At 41.7% G+C, this 16,725-nt stretch overlaps 1 protein-coding gene and 1 pseudogene across 1 annotated transcript; both read right to left on the bottom strand.

Annotated features, from left to right (window-relative positions):
- Positions 1–6,054: 6,054 nt before the first annotated feature.
- On the bottom strand, positions 6,055–10,428 carry LOC130458115 (serine/threonine-protein kinase PRP4 homolog; annotated as a pseudogene).
- Positions 10,429–11,389: 961 nt separating this feature from the next.
- LOC100017395 (DNA-directed RNA polymerase II subunit RPB4-like) lies at positions 11,390–11,969 on the bottom strand. The gene has a single exon (XM_056824224.1). It carries the CDS (start codon positions 11,816–11,818, stop codon positions 11,390–11,392), a length of 429 nt encoding a protein of 142 aa, XP_056680202.1. The 5' UTR covers positions 11,819–11,969.
- Positions 11,970–16,725: the final 4,756 nt, after the last annotated feature.

Below are 16,725 nucleotides of genomic sequence, written 5' to 3'. Positions count from 1 at the left end.
CCTGGCTTATTTGCCTTGTGCTTTATTAGTCTCTTTCCTAGAAGGGAGTAAATCTTTTAGTTGGGGCTTAAAGAATTTAAAATTTGCCCCTTGATCCTTATTATTAGATGCAGCATTAAGCCTCAGCATCTCCTCAGACTTTCTTATTCTTTGTTCTAAATTATTTTTGCTATATACTTAATTATACAATACTGACCCTTATTACTTACACTTTTTTAAATGTACTTCCCACCTCCTAGTGGACATACATAAACTCCAGTATTTGATTAATTTGCAATGGAATTCATGTGGATTTGGCTAGAAAATAGCCTTCAGTGACTTTTCTGGAACAGAACTGGGACTTGTTTATTTTTATCATTCTGTATCTTTTTTTGGTAAGCCATAAATCTTATGGCCTCCGTCTCCTAGATACCTGGAGTAATGAAAGAAATGTGGTAATTCTTTTGTCATGAGATTCATGTTTTTCATTTATCTTCTATGTGGCTTCAGTAATGCTTTGGCAAAGTAGTGGACCCGGGGAATCTGTTAAACTTATAACTGTGAGTCCTAAAGCTCACCCAGAAGCTTTTATCAGTTCACAGAAAATTTAGAGGGGGTTCACTTATCTACCCTCTTATTTTGATCCTCTTTTAATGCTCCTAAACATTTATTGGAATTTTGCAAAAATAAGAGTGAATTAATCTTTTGTGAAATATATGCAGATATGTCTGGATTTTGCCAGGGGACTTTTACCAAAGGAACATGGATAGATCCTGAGCCTCAGGTACTCTCCATTCATAGGGGCGAGTGGGGTGTGGCTGTGAAAAAGACCATCTAATCTCTCCAAATAGAGAACAGAATTTTGCTAGGTGAGCCAGTTGCAACCATTTTTCTTATCTGGGTTGGGTTTTACAAGGCTATTGGCCAGGACAAAGTGCTTTGTTTCCCCCATAGTCCTTGTTGACAGGGTAACTACTCAGGTCTATTCAAACACCAGCAGAACATAAAACAACTTATATTTGATCATATGATATTACCTCTGTTCTTCACTGTCCAAATAACTATCAAGTTTCTTTCAATAAAAGCAAGGGATCTGACCGATACATTTGATAGTCACTTTTTCCCCATGAACAATATCAGCTAGTACTCACATAATATTCTGGGGGTTGTAGAGGACTTTACACTTTCCTTTCAATGTTGCCCAAGGAATTCTCTATTCACCATTTAGCCTCAATATAATTCAGGATTTCTGCACATTTTATACTCCTCAAGCTGTCTCCAGTTTGGAATCCATCTTTTAAGACACTTATTCTAAAATCTTATTGAAAGGAAACTGTAGGAGTGAAATCTTTTTAAATACCCAGCAAAAGGAAGTTTACTTAGCCATAATGGAAGATTCTTCTGTAGTATAGCATTATCTAAAGGTCTTCTGTATGCCATGAGTGCTGTTGAGAATAGGGTTGGATACCATCTCTCCCAGGCCAATTGTCTTTTTTTAACAATTCAATTTTTCTTAATTTATGGCTCTGAATATTATGCATCCCATTTCCCTCTCCCTTCCACATTGAGAAAGCAGGGGAAACCAAACTATTAAGGTATGAATATTTAAAACAAATTTCTACATTAGTCTCCAAGTCTGTCTACCCCTTGGATCCCTCACCACTATCTGGAGCTTTATGGAAACAATTCGTGACATTTGGCAGTGTAAGTGGTTCCATTTTGTTAAGAGTTAGTCTTTCAAAGTTGTTTCCCTTTAAAATATTCTACAACTTGCTCCCTGCTTTCTCCCTTTGCTTTCATCAGTCCACACAAGCCTTTATATTATTTTCTGAAGTCTTTTAGGTGGGGGTAGGGGAATCTTTTATATGATTTGTTGACTCTTACTTGGTATTCAGGCATCCTTGCATTCCAATATAGATCCTAATTGGTTATAATGGCTTGTTTGCTAAATGCATTGGACAGACAATCTATCTTCTACCAGTCATTCTTCTTAATTTTTTTGTTCTCCGCTATTCCTGTCATTTGAAAAAGAAAAACAAATTGACATTGGCTATGACCCAAAATGTAAGTCTCATTCTTAATTTGAAATACATCACTTTTTTGGCAGGAGGCAGGTGGCGTGCTTGACTCCTCTGGAATTATGGTCTATCCTAGATCAGTGTTCTAAATTTTTGGTGTTGCTGCATATATTTATGGTTGTACTCAATTCACTGCATACCATTTCATAGAGATTTGTCCAATTTCTTCTGAAACTGTCTATTTTTTCATTTGTACTATAGCTAGTCATTCTTTTTTTGCAATCTTACAGCATGGGGTTTAAGCCATTCCCCACCAGGAGGACAGCCTCTTGGTTTCTAGTCTGGGACTACAGGCCTCCTTTCCAGATTGCTGGAGTGTCATCCCCTTGCAACCTGGAAAATCATGTAAAGGTTTTGGTGTTCTCCTGGTACCAGAGAAGTACAAAATGTTTATAGTAAAATTTTATTATATTAAAAGAGAAAATATGGATGTGTTATACATATATTTTATACATTTGAGTTTATAAGCTTTTTCTGTTATTTGCTTGCCTTTTGAAATCTGTAGCTTGTGCAAAACTCCAAAAAATCCCATTTAATTTCTTGTGCTGACTTACAATATTGTAATATGAAAGGAGTTGCTATAAATACTCTGAATATATACATCATTCTCTTTTCTTTTATTCTCTCAGGAAGAAGGTAGAGAGGCCTTTCTTTTTAACTACAGAACAAGAAACGGTCTTCATCTTGGGGGTGTCAGAATGTCTCTAAAGAGTTCTTGGACCTGAGTATGCTAACCAACCAAGTCATCCCATGAGCTAGTAGTGTGGTCTTTGAATACTTGATTGCTGGCCTCTCTATGGGAATGTACCCAGTGCAGCAGCTGATACTTTCCTGCCTCTTTTTAGGATCCCCCATTTCTCCCTCATCCCTACTTTTCAGCTTATGTGTTCTTTTCCCTCATTAGATCAGGAGCTCCTGGAGGGCAGGGACTATTTTTTGCTTTTCTTTTTACCTGAGTGCTTAGGTCAGAGCTTGACACAAGGTAGGTTCCTAATAAGTGTTTGCTATCAAATGGCCACCTTTCTGGCAGTCCTTTTTAGGGGTGCAATGAGGCCATGCCCACAGAAGTAATGGAGACCAATTGTCTAGATGTGTTGGCATGTCTTTAGATTGCATATTCTGAATATCTCAGATCAGATTGTCAGAAGGTCCTCATGGAAAGGTCTGTCTATGCCAGAGTGCTGTTCAGATAAGACAACTTAAATGTTTACACATTGGCACTCCCTGTTTCTTCCCTTAATCCTCTTAGAAGAGGGTGTGATCATAGTGGAAAAGGTTAGTTTTCTGAATTCTGTCACAGCCTTAGTATTGGAAAGGACTTTTCTAGTCTGGGGTCTCTATTCATGAAAGCACTCTCCATCCTAATTTACCCAATGAGTGTCCATTCATTTGTTAAGACTGGATGACGGGACACAATCTCTGGGGACCACAAGGCTAAAATGCCACCTGACCCAACAGCTTGAGGAAGGCTTTTAGAAAGATACCTGGAGGTCAGTATGGTTTTCTCTTCCATACAAAATCCTTTCTTCACCTCCAAGGAATGCAGTTCTCCCTTGATTTCCCTGGACTATGATGCCTGTCTTCATGCTTCATCCAACAGCCCATATAATCAGAAGGGACTGGAACCAATGAAGAGGCCTGACCAACTAAGGCATAGCTCAGCTGTAGGATCATATGACAAAGGATCCATACAACCCCATCACCTTAGCCTCTTAACGTCCTTCTTTGACAAACCTTTTCTGATTCTTCCTGATGTTTAATGATCTTTCTCTCTTCAAAATGGCTTGGATTTACTATTCTCTTCATAGACTCTATACTTCCAAGAAAATGGAGGCTCCCTGAGGGCAGGAACCTCTTTTTTTCATTTTGTCATTGTATCCCCAATGCCTAGCACAGTTTGTTCTACCTAGGAAATTCCTAATAAATATTTTTGATGAATCTGGGGAAAAAAATTCAATGATGCAATAAAAATGGATAAATATTAATTAAAATTAGTGCAAATCTTGGATGCTAGTGAATGATGAGATATGGAAAAGATTAACAGAAGTGAGAAATGAGATTATATTTCACATAGAGAAGTAGGCCAGCATAAAAATTCTTGTTGGAATAGAAGAAATGGTTTGGCTGGTGATCATATTGTTACCTATCTAAACTCTTAACTGTAAAAATGGGGTGATATATGCACTATTCATGAAATCCTGTGAGAATATATGCAAATTAATAAAAATGATAAAACTGGAATTTCCCAAATAAAATGAAATGGCATAGAAGCCCTATATCATAGGTTTGAGTCGGGTAGGAAGAAGAATGAGAAAGAGGGCTTGAAAGTTTGAGAGAGTTTAGGCACCTGGCTTATGTGATAAGACTGGGTGGCAGATTGCAGGAATGATATGAAATGGGGTAGCAGCATATTCATAGTATAGAGCTAGATATCTGCCAGTTTTTATTGGTTTTGTTAAAATGAAGTATTTTCTTCAAACTAAGAATTGAGTCCATTAGGAGAAAAAATCTATCACTTTGTCTCCCATAATGCAGTTATTTATTGAGAGAGAAAACCATAGAGAAAAGTCCCTCCCATTTTTTTCCTGCAACATTATCAATCAGAACCTCCTCTCCAAATCCCCACATTCAAGTAGAGGTTCTAATTTACTTAAGCACACAGAATCTCTTGGAACACATTGATCAGGGTTAGGTTACAGGTTCCAATCTGCACATTCATTCAGAAGGCAGGTAGAGAGATGGTCCATGGGGTAAAGTTTACAGAAACTGGGAGAAATCACAAACTTAACATTTTAAATTGTAAATTTAAAGGACTCCTAAAACACTTTGTATAGTCGAGATATTGCTTGCTTCTGATTATAGACTTAAGTTGTTTGTCTCACTGAGGCCAAAGGTATTTAAGAGGCCTTTGCATTGTGAAGGGGTTGAGGCAATCCTAGGAGAGACTCATTTTACTGGGGTCCTTGACATACTCATTTTGGATATATTAGTCACCTTGAGAATAACACACTAATTGGGGTTCTTTTGAGGTCATCTGTGTCATTGGGTCTGAGGAGAGGAAGCCAGCTGTGCAACCTGCTTACCCAGAAGTCCCTTGTTTCTCTATTCTTTATATATATATATATATATTTTTTGAACAAATGAAACACTTTTACCATAAAGCAGTACACTTTCAAAATGACATACAAATAGTTTAAAATTTCATTATGTTGTCTATCTAACTTTTAAATGAGGACTTCTCAGAATTAGACCCCAACATTTCTAATTAGTAAATGAAAACTGTAAGTAGTGGTTCTATGTCATTGGGAACTGTATTTAGCAAAATGTATACAAAGTCTATAGCAAGTTGATTTAAAAAAATAAAGTAATAAGAAACATTACAGTGAAGGCACTTTACCCATCAAGCACACTCTCCAAATTTTAAATGTGATGAACAGAACAGAAATTGTAACTATGCCACAGTTGCAATGCCAAAAAACAAGATCAGTTATTGGACATGCAGGGAATTCTGCCACAAAGGTATTGTCCCTTATTTGCCAGTTGTTCCAGTAAAATAACATCTTAAAAACACCAGTGATGTTGATGGTTTAGCTTACCTTCAGTGTACTGAAAGTTGTACACAACCTGCTTTAAAGGAAGAGACCATCCCTGCAGGCAGGCTCAAGAAGGAACAGACCCCTTTGGGCATTGACTACACCAAGGGCATGCTGCTGTGACCTGTACATATACACCTAGAAACACATGAATATAAACAGCATTTATGCTGGCCTTTTTTTTTTCTTTTAAGACAAAAATGAAGCCAAGTCTGCTAAAAAACCAATCATCCACCCAGTATTACTGTTCACTTTATAACATATTTTTTCCTTTTGATGTGAACTGCAACAATTTACATTAGCACTGTTGTCATGTGCAGTCTCAGCAATTAAAACGGTTCTACATGAAAATTTTCACATAAGACACAGATTTATTTTAACATTTCTAAAAGAAATATCAGCCTTGGTGTTAATTCAAATATATCATGCTTCCTCAATTTGCAGGGAAAATATTTATAAGTTTATATACATTAATAAACTGCTGTGAAATTTCTTCAGTTTTTGTATTTTTATTACTCAAGCCCTTTCAGCTTCTTTATCTCATTTACATTTTTTCCTGGATGAAGGCATGCTGTAGAGCCTGGTGGGTGCTAATTCGTTTAGCTGGGTCCAACATTAAGATCTGGTCCAACAAGTCTTTTAGCTGGTGTACTTTTTTGCGTTGGTCTTCAGGAAGCCTCTGGCACCCAATCAAATCAGCCAAGAGGTCCTTGGTAGGATTAATGGTGCTCATGACAGTAACTTTCTCCCTTTCTGTTACTTTATCTACTTCTATGTACATGAAGTTGAGATTTTGATCAAAGTGCTGATCTTTGAACATACCTTTTCTTATCATCTTATTTGGCATTTTCCCTTTGAAGTCCATAGCAAGTTTCAACATATGATTATTGGTTTTACCAGGAAATAATATTTTTCCAGTATAAAGTTCATATAATGTGCAGCCTACAGACCACATATCTATACCATAGTCATAGCTTTTTCCTATAATAATTTCAGGAGCACGATAAAATCTACTGACGAGATAGGGTGTAATGTCATTATCTGCAACATGTGAAGCTGATCCAAAGTCACAAAGCTTTAGAATAGTTTTTGATTCATTAAGAAAGATATTGTCTGGCTTAATATCAGCATGTAGGATGTTGCACCTTTTAAGAAGTTTCAATGCCAAGAACAACCTTAATATGGAGACCGACATCCTTTCCATACTTTTTCAGTACCTCTCGTAAATTCATACTTAGAGGCTCAAACACAAAGCAGAGATGTTGTTTATAGTAAAAGTGTTGGAAGAGCCATAAACAATGAAATTTGTCATCAGGATCAGCATCATTAAGCTTTTTCAAAAATTCCAGTTCTTTTAACCCCGTTTTTTGCATGAGCTCATTGTTCCTGATGATTTTCACTGCCACTTCCTGGTTTGCTCTTGCCATGTCTCTGGCTCTCACTACATTACTGAAGACACCCTGTCCAGTGTAGCCATACACAGTGTAACTTTTCTCTAGGACTTCACCTATGTGTACACGGTAATAGCCTTCTGCATCAGTCCAATTATCCCTGAGGTTGGGATTTTCTTTGGAATCTTTTCCAATGCCAGCAGCCTGAAGATGAGCACTATCAAAATATGCAGCAAACATATCATCTGATTCTGTGAACATGTCAGGAGCCAATAGTTTCTTCTGAGTTGAACCATTTTGTTCAACTGTCATAAGATTGTGCTTGGCTTTTACAGAGGCCTCAAACGTATCAACAGTTTCCCTTTCATATTCTTTAACATCAGCAGCAACCCATTCTAAAATGTCATCAGGAGACGGTGAACGTGTTCGAGTGCTACTCTGAGGGCTGCTTGGCTCAGATGGCATAGACATATTGCTATCCTGAGCAAGGTATTTATATTTCTGAACAATTGCCTGCCTTTGGAGTCTTCTCTTCTCTATTAGGGCTTCTTCATCTTCAACATCAAGGTCTTCTAGGTTATCATCAGATGATTCCTGTTCATCTTTCATTCCTTCAGAAAGGCTTCCTTTAAACTTATATTCCTTTACTTTGCTTCTGCTTCTGTGCCTATGACCACCCCCTGGATCAAGACCACCGTTGAAGCAGAGATCTAATCCTCCTACCTCTATCTCTTCTTCTTGGGGACCTGCTTTGCCTGAGTGGTGAACGAGATCTCCTGTGGATAGGAGACCTACTTGATCTTCTTCTGGTTAGGGACTATCTAATAGGAATGACATCTTTTGATCTCTAATGTCTGCTAAGAATATCATCCCTAGTACGTGTTCTTGGAGAAGAAAGTCTTCTTTCTGGTTCTCTTCGTTTTCTTTCCACTGATCTACTCTTAGCTCTTCTACCAGGAGACAGAGTCCAAGATGGTGATTTAATTTGCTTGAATCTCTGATCATTAAGTAGAGGGGACCTACTCCTTTTGGATTTATCATACTGTTTTGGAGTTAAACTTTTTCCTTTAGGACTATGACCTGGTCTTCTACTTGGGGACCTATTTTCTTTTCCAAAGGAAGCATCTTTAGAGGGAGATTTAATTGGCTTCTTTTCTTTGTCAATTCAGATATATTGGATTTTTTATATTTGGATCTTGACCTTCTGTCTTTGAAATTGCTTCTTAGTTCTATTGGAGATTTGGATTTTTTCCCATGATCACGACTTTTGCTTTCATTTACAATTGGAGATTTCTTTCTATCTTCTGATTTACTTTTATCTTCTAATTTAATCTTATCCTCAGTAGGGGATTTGACCTTTCCAATTTTCTCCTGAGATCGCCTTTTAAGTGCTGGGGATTTTGATTTTCTTGCTTGATCTTGAGATTTGCTTCTTTTAGATGGACTCTTGGACGTTTTTCTTTCCTTAGACTTACTTCTGGTTGTTTTTTCTTTAACTCCTCCAATGCTTCCCTTGCTTTTCGTTTTATCAGATCTATGTCTAGTCTGTTCTTTTGATCTGCTTTTGTTTCATTTCTTTGAACTCTTTTTATTGTCTACAAGTTTAAGATTTCCCTTAGTGTTTGACCTAGCAGTTGATCTATTCCCATTTCTCATCTTCTCATGTATTTCTCCCTTTTCTTCAGAGCCTGAATCATAACCCTGTAATATTAGCCCCATTCCAGACTAGACTTTACCTTCCATCAACTCATTATCAAGTTCAGCTTTAATTAAAGCTCTCTGTTTCTCCAAATCTTCCAGCAAAGCAAAGTCATCAATTTTCGTTTGTTTTGCTGGAGATGCCCCTTCTTTGTCAGAGGCATCAATAACCTCTTTTTGTTTGTTTGTTTTTTGTGCTTGTCTTCATCATCTTCTGAAGAATGTTAGTTTCTTGTTTGTGCTTCTTTTTCTTGTGTCATCTGTGCTTATGAGATTGGTCCTCCTCCAACATTTCTCCATTTTCTTCATTTATGCTCTTTTCAGAATTATCCGCATCTTCAATTTCAGGCGCTTTCCGCGGCACCTGAGATTCGACGGTGGCCAATTTGAACTTCCCGACTCCTTGGTGGCAGCATCTTAGCAATATATTCTTAAAGAAAATAATGTCTCTAAAAAGGTAAAAATTAGCAGTTAGTCAATAATTTTATGAAATTATATTAGCACCAATATTCTCTAAAGACAGAAATTTCATTACAAAATACAGGAAACATTAAAGTAGAAAAATGTGAAGGAGATGGAAAAGTTATTTATCCTGTCTTAATACAGGCAGAAATTGCTCACTATTGGCCTTCCAGAGTGAGAGAATTAATCATGTGGCCTTCTCCAAGATGGAAGCTACCTGTCTCCAGAAACTAGGAAAGGGGTCAGCCTTTCACTCACCCAACAAGGTAGTCCAGGAGTCAAAGTCCAAGTTAAAACAGCTGCAAGCGACAGTCTTCAGCTAAACTCCCTCTAAGTCAGTCAGTCTCATTCTTTCACTCTCTTTCACTCCCTCTCTCTCTCTCTCTCTCTACTCAGGAGAGTATCTCCACAAGAGTGACTCAAGTCCCAGGATCCTTGGCTTTTTATGTTGCATTTTTGTCCCTGCCCTCTTCACAGGGGCCAATCACAGATTTCAAACTGTCTAGAACTGAGTGCATGAGGGAAACAGTTCTCACCTCCTGGAAAGGAGGGCTCACATGATCCTGGCTGACTGGGTTTCTGAAGGTGTGAACTCTGCTCAGAGGATTCACAAGTTTGGACTAACTTAGTAGGGTGTAGCTCTAAGTAAGTGACTTGTGAGATATCCAATACCTTGCTAGCTTCTCACCTAGGACTAAGGAGGATCTTGGATCTTTTGTATATTCCATTCAAAAGAAGATGAAGGAGAGTTGATCAACTTGGTGGCAGCCTCTCTGGGGGACTTGGAAGGGACCTCCCTGACAACTGTGCCACCCGCCGGCACCACGCCCCCCCACCCCCAGCTTCCGCCTGACCTACAAATGCTTCTTTGGCTCCTTCAGGGTCCATCTCTAGCAATATGTTCTTCAAGTGTATCATGTCTCTCTCTCTCGAGACGGGAAAATTACTAGCTAGTCAATAATTTTTGGAATAGAAAAATAATTTGATTTCCTTAGACTGTCTACTGCCTAGGAATTGCACAATTAACTAGACATCCACTATAGAATCTACCCCTGCCCCCTTTCGTTCTAGGATGACATCAAGTGGCAGTAACTAGATTTTGTAGCATGGGAGAAGCAAGTGCCAAAGATATTGGCATGACCTTTCAGAAACGGATGCTAAGTTTGGGGCCACACAAGTGCCCCAAATGGAGTTCATGGTGATGACTCCACCAGAATGAAATCTCATTCTCCGGTCTTCCCAGAGAACACCCTATGGTATAGAGCAGCTCTACACTGAATGGTATTTAAAATCTGGATCCGGGACTAGTTTCAACTCAGAGAGGACCCTGTCCCAAGGCAGCTGTCAGAATAAATCCCACAAATGCCCTCCTGCTCCAGAACCTTGCAGCCTTCAGGATATACCAGGGGCCACACTGAGCCTCCTCAACCAGGCCTCTTTTGACCTTATGATTGTACAGTGATGCCCCCCGACTGCTAGGATTTTCTCCATCTTCTTCCCTCTGTATTTCTTGGACAAATGAACTCCATGGTGCTTCAAAATGACAAGCTGTTCGGTTGTTCTGCTCCTTCAGAATTTCAAACACTTAGGAATAGGTTCCCTTTGATTTTTCCTTTTTAGGTTTAGGTTTAGGAGACCCCACTCTCTGTCTTAGTCATGCTGTTTGTCCATATTCTAATCTGGGTTGATATTTCACAATGGCTTGAAATTCAAACCAGAAATGTGAATGTAAACGGAGTGCCAAATTCAGTGATATAAGGCAGTCACGAATATGCCACAGGTATTTCCTGGCTAAATTCTGCCACTCAGTCTTCCCCCTTCATCAATTCCATTGAAGAGGAGGGATGGAAAGGTGAAAGCAAGCACCTAGACTCTGGTCCAATACCTCCCCTAGAAACCCTTCATTAGAGGAAATCATCCCCAAGTCCCTTGGAGATTCAAGTGGCACTCCTGGCCTTTGGCACAGGTCAAACATTCCAAAGGTCAAAAAGAATCCTAACTGGTCAGGGGTTTGCATGACATGTGGATGCAAGGGGACTCTGCATGGCCTTGTCCCTAGGAGGCTCGACCAGCTTTTGTGACTGACATTTCTGAATAGTCTCTGGAGAGAGTTGGAGTTCTTCTTAGTTGCAGAAGACTTCTGGGAAATTTCCTCTTTGGTTTTCACTGAAGGGCTGGGTTCCTGCTCTTAATACTGGAAGCTCCTCTTGGTCTGAATATCATCAAGGACCTCTTGCAAGTCTTCATCTTCCAATCGACCGGCTAGGCTTGGAATCAGAGCCTTGGCCTCCTCTGCTGTCTCAGGACAAAGGTTTGCTAAAGCAGCCAACTCAAATTTGTGGAGCTTCTTCTGGAGTAACAAACCCCGAACACTAGCAATGGTTTCCCTGTTTTGAAAACGACTAAAACGGGCAGCATAATCTAAAGTTTTCCAGAAAACCACTGGAAGTTCTCGTGCATCCTGCCCACTTTCATGCTGTTGCTTTCGATGCTCTAGCAGCATGTGGACTTCTGAATTGAGGAGAGTTTGTGCTGTTTCAAACTCTCTGGGAAAGACAAGCTGCGAGGCTTCTTCCTCCACATGGCCAGCACCAGGGTCTCTCCCTCCAGCAGCCATCACCCTCTTTCTCTGCCCCAAAGGCAGGGCTGCAAGCAGAAGTGTGCCCTGAGGGAAGGAGGGGACTTGCCCCAGTTAGTCAAGAATTTGAGGAAATTCTGTTGTCGCCGATATTCTATCTCAAGCCAGAAATTTCTGTACAAAATAGAGGAAGCCTTAAAGTAAAAAAAGTGAAGGAGATAGAAAAGTTCTTTATCCTCTCTGTCTCTGTCTCTGTCTCTGCCTCTGTCTCTGCCTCTGTCTGTCTCTCTCTAGCCAGGAGAGTATCTGCACAAGAGTGACTCAAGTCCCAGGAGCCTTGGGTTCTTATGGTGCTTTTTTGTCCCCGCCCCTCTTCACAGGGGCCAATCACAGTTTTCAAACTGTCTAGCCCTGCCCAGAGGGCAGTGCTTGTGGGAACCAGTTCTCCCTTTCTGGAGGGGTGGCTACACATCAAGAGGGTTCACACCTTCCTGGCTGCCTGGGTTTCTGAAGGTGTGAACTCTGCTCAGAGGATGCACAAGTTTGGCACTGACTTAGTAGGGTGCAGCTCTAAGTGACTTGGGACTTCTCCATGACCCTGGTAGCTTGTCACCCAGGACTAGGGAGGGTCTTCAATCTCTTGCTGATTCCCTTCCAAAGTAGACAAAGGAGAGTTGATCCCTTCTTCACAATGTAAGCAGGGCTACCTCAGTTAGGTTAACTCAGAAGAGGCAAAGGGAAGAAAGGATTCCCTTTCCCAAGTGTAAACTCAGACCAAAGTGTTCCCTTTAAAAGTGGCAAACAGGATGGCTCTGTTGGGCCAAGGTTTGCCATTGACCACCCCCCAGGAACTTGATTCAGCTAGAAGAGCACAGGAAGAACCTGGCCTCACTCTTCTGCCTCAGCCCAAGATGTCCAGGTTTTCTGAAAAAAAAAAATTCAATATTTGGGGGTGACAGAATTTGGAGGACTGCATGGGCTTCGCTTTAGATGGAAAGAGTTGGTCTTTTTCAGCCTAAGGACTCGTGTGGTGCTGGGTAAAGCCCTTTCCTTCCACTCTTCTGGCCTTTGAGTCTTTTCTGACTATTTTCCTGGAGGAGAATTTTAGAGACCTCGTATGTCTCTAGTAGGCCTGGTGCTAGCACAGCAAGCATGCCAAGACAAGCCTCAGTTTCTCATGGGAAAACTTGGGGCCACAGCAACTCTTGTAAGGTTCGTTTCTGTTGTATCATGGCCAGATAGCCTTGGACCCTCACAAAGGAGGTTTCCTCTAGAGCTCAGCTCCCATTCTGGCCAACCAAGGGACACATAGGATTTCAATCCACATTGAAGTGACTACTCTGTTTCAGACACTGTGCTAGGCAATGAGATACCTTGATCTGAGAGTCTGGATACCCTGAGGCCTGTGGTTCCTGCCTCTCAATCTGAGTCCTGTCCTCAGGTTGCCCATATTCCCCACCATGTTTTTTGTCCTTTTCTTTTTCACATTTCAAGGTGGTCTCCTGATAAGCACCTGTTTTACATTCCAGATACATGAGAGTACCCTAAACTGGACAGTTCACTCCAAGGTTCCCGTTGGAGCCGACTCCAAGCCTGCTGCCCTGTTATTTCATGACAAGTAATGGTCATTGAATGACCCAGTGGAACTGCTTGTCAACACCTGGAAGAGAAAGGGAAGGGGGGAGGGAGGCATGAATCTTGTAAGGGAGGAAAATGTTGTGAAAACTTCATATCAAAAAGTGGAACTGAGCATTTCCTGTTGTATTATAGCTCCCCTTGATTACTACCCTTGTCTGGGGTGGGGATTTTGGGGTGTCTGCATATAACAAGATATACCCCCCCCTTACCGCTCAAACAATTGGGCCAAGAGGAGATGCCCACAAATGTGGTTTCATTGCTTACTCAAAGGATGGGGACACTGTGCTTCACGGAGACCCCAAGATTTACAAGTGAACTCTCAATTCAAAAGAAACTCATCCAATATCCTCTTCCTATGCAAAAGATTCCTCATTAAGAGCTTTTGTGAGAAGAGACTGGGAAGGTGAAAGGAGAAGGGAGAGTGAAACTGTTATCTAATGATTCCAATCATCTCCATTTGTTGTTTCAGGAAGAGTGATCTAATGTCCCTACTGATAACCAAAACTATATTGAAGAAACTCATTTCTTAGTGGCTCCATACACCCCTCATTTCTCATTAATGAAAAGGGATGTCAACAGGAGACTTTGGAAAGTTCATTTACTGGGGCTCCCACATAGGAATTTGTTTCTATTCTTCCCTGTGGAAACTGTTTTCTCTGGTGATTTTTCTTGGGCTGACACAATGTGAGAGCTTTTAAACAGAGCACATTATTGAACACCAGAAAATTCATACTGGAGAGAAACCTAGTGAATGTATAGACTGTGGGAAATCCTTCAAGTACTGCTCATTTCTTACTCAGCATCAGTACTGAAAGTGGAGCCAAGCCCTATGAACACTCTGAATGTGAACAAAACGTTCAAATACCTCGTGGTCCTTCCATCAGAACTCATACTGAAGAGAATCATTGATGTGTATAGTGAAGGTGGCAAAACCTTCTGACAGGTCAGCCATGGATTTCCATCAGGATTCCAAAGGAGGAAAACCATGAGGGTAGTGAATGTGGGAGAGCTTTCTAAGAGAAGTTTGCTCTTCTCACCCATCAGAAAACACTTGAAAGGAAATTTAGTAAATGTACTGAATGTGGGAGAGTCTTCAGACTACCATGAATGGGGGGGGGGGGGGAAGTTAACTTGGATTTCTTTTCTTAAATACTTGAATGTAGGTGAAATTTGCCCAGGTGGCTATGATGTTGTTTGTTCTGTGAGTAAAAGAAGACATTGTAGTTGCAGGGAATGTGACCACCATTAGACTGCTGCTAGCCCTACAGGTTCAAGTAGCATGGTACTCTAGTTCTGTGTGTGTAGAAAAATGGCCACTTTTTGTTTTTTAATATGGAAGACTGTTTTCATTTCAGTTTATTCAATTACATGTGGAAACAATTTTTGATTTTCAATTTAGAAATCGGATTCTTCGCTCCCCATCCCCCAGGCAATAAAGAGTCAGATATGAGCTATAGCAATGCTTTCATAAGAGGTTTCCCTATTGCTGAATCCGTGAGAGAAGATGCACATCACCCTTCCAGTCAGGTCTCAGCAAATGAAGTGGAAGATGGCATACTCTGATCTACCATCCGATTCCAAAAATTCATTGCTTGGGTGTTGATCGTATTTTTCCATCCTGAGTCCCTTGGGAATGCCTTGGAAACTTTGCTGATGATTTAATCCTTCAGAGTTGATCACTATTCAAAATTTCTGTTCCTGTATAGTGTCCTTCCAGTCATCAGTTTACATGATATCAGTTCACATCTTTTCCTAGACTTTTCTGTGCTCATCCTATTCATGTTCTAGGGCACAATGGTATCCATTTTGACAATATCGGGGACTTCCTGGTAAAGGTGGCTCCCTTCCTCTCCTCAGACCCAATGGCACAGATGACCTCAAACCTCGCCTCCCCCACCCCCAGAAAAGACACCATCCTCATAAGAAGGGAGAGGCCCCACACCAAGGCTCAGCAGTGAAGGTAGGTGGGACTCTGTCATTTCCCCAATCTAAGGGAATGAAAAGCTGACCCACCCTCCCCGAGCCACCACACCAAGGGAGCCAGAGTTGAAGTCAGCACTGGCCAGAATCCACCAGTGAGGGAGGGGCTGCCCAGGACTGAACAAGGGGCAGCCCCAGGTCTGGGGACCTGACCAAGACCACCAAGGACCTAGTCCTGTGTGAGTAGAAACAGGGGAAAGGGCAGCAGGTGGGCAAGGGGAGCTCAGATCTCTGGCTCAGAGAAGTAGTGTGCTCTAATCAAGGAGTGTGTGAAGGGATCCCCTGAAGTGAGCAAGGGGCACCCACAGGTCTTGGGAGTGAACTGAGACTACCAAAGGCCTACAGGTGAGAGCAGGAACAGCCGAAAACCCCGGCAGGCACCTGTTGGAGGGGAGCATTTTGGTTTCTTCCTGCCCCCACTCAGGTCTTTCCACCCCTGGCTGAGCTCCTTCTGAACCTCCTCTGCTTGGGAGTCAATCCCAGGGAAATCTTGCCCTGACTGAGCGGTCCCTTCTGAGCCAGAGGCTCCCCCAGCAGCCTGGCCTTTTCTCCCCTTAGCTTCAATTGGCTGAATGGTACCTTGTGCCTTCCTGGCCAGGCCTTTCCCTGCACCAGAAGCCATCTTCTGCAAAAGCGTGTGTCCAATTCCTTTGGTGTGCCTTGCCCAGCTGCCCGGGTCTGTGAAAGGTTTGGCTCCTCCCACCCAGCCTTTCTGGCTGGCTGGACAATCACCAGCTGCTTGTCACTTCTGTGGGCCCAAATCTTGAGGCCAGTCCAGCTGCTTCACGGGCCTCTCTTGCTCCTCGGAATCCTCCTGCTCTGCTTTCTTCAGGCCAGCTCCAATGAAATTCACAGGGAGTCCAAAGGTCTCTGGAGGGAGCCATGGCCTGCAGAGCTGGGCCTCTCCTGCTCAGCCCATACTCCCTCTGTGGCCTCCTCCTTGGTCTGCCCATGACGCTGCTGCTTGGGCTGGAATGCATTCTGGAGGTCCCAATCAGGGATCTCAAAGTTCTCCATCTCATCTTCTTCCTCATCCATGGCTCCTTCACCCTGTCTCTAGAGATGGGACAGCCACATGGTGGCAGCCTCTCTGGGGGACTTGGAAGGGACCTCCCTGACAACTGTGCCACCCGCCGGCCCCACGCCCCCCTACCCCCAGCTTCCGCCTGACCTACAAATGCTTCTTTGGCTCCTTCAGGGTCCATCTCTAGCAATATGTTCTTCAAGTGTATCATGTCTCTCTCTCGAGACGGGAAAATTACTAGCTAGTCAATAATTTTTGGAATAGAAAAATAATTTGATTTCCTTAGACTGTCTACTGCCTAGGA

The sequence above is a fragment of the Monodelphis domestica genome, chromosome 3, assembly GCF_027887165.1.
Source record: "Monodelphis domestica isolate mMonDom1 chromosome 3, mMonDom1.pri, whole genome shotgun sequence".
In the NCBI taxonomy this organism is placed as follows: Eukaryota; Metazoa; Chordata; class Mammalia; order Didelphimorphia; family Didelphidae; genus Monodelphis; species Monodelphis domestica.
Note: the sequence above shows the minus strand (reverse complement) of the source record. Positions and strands in the feature narration are given on the sequence as shown.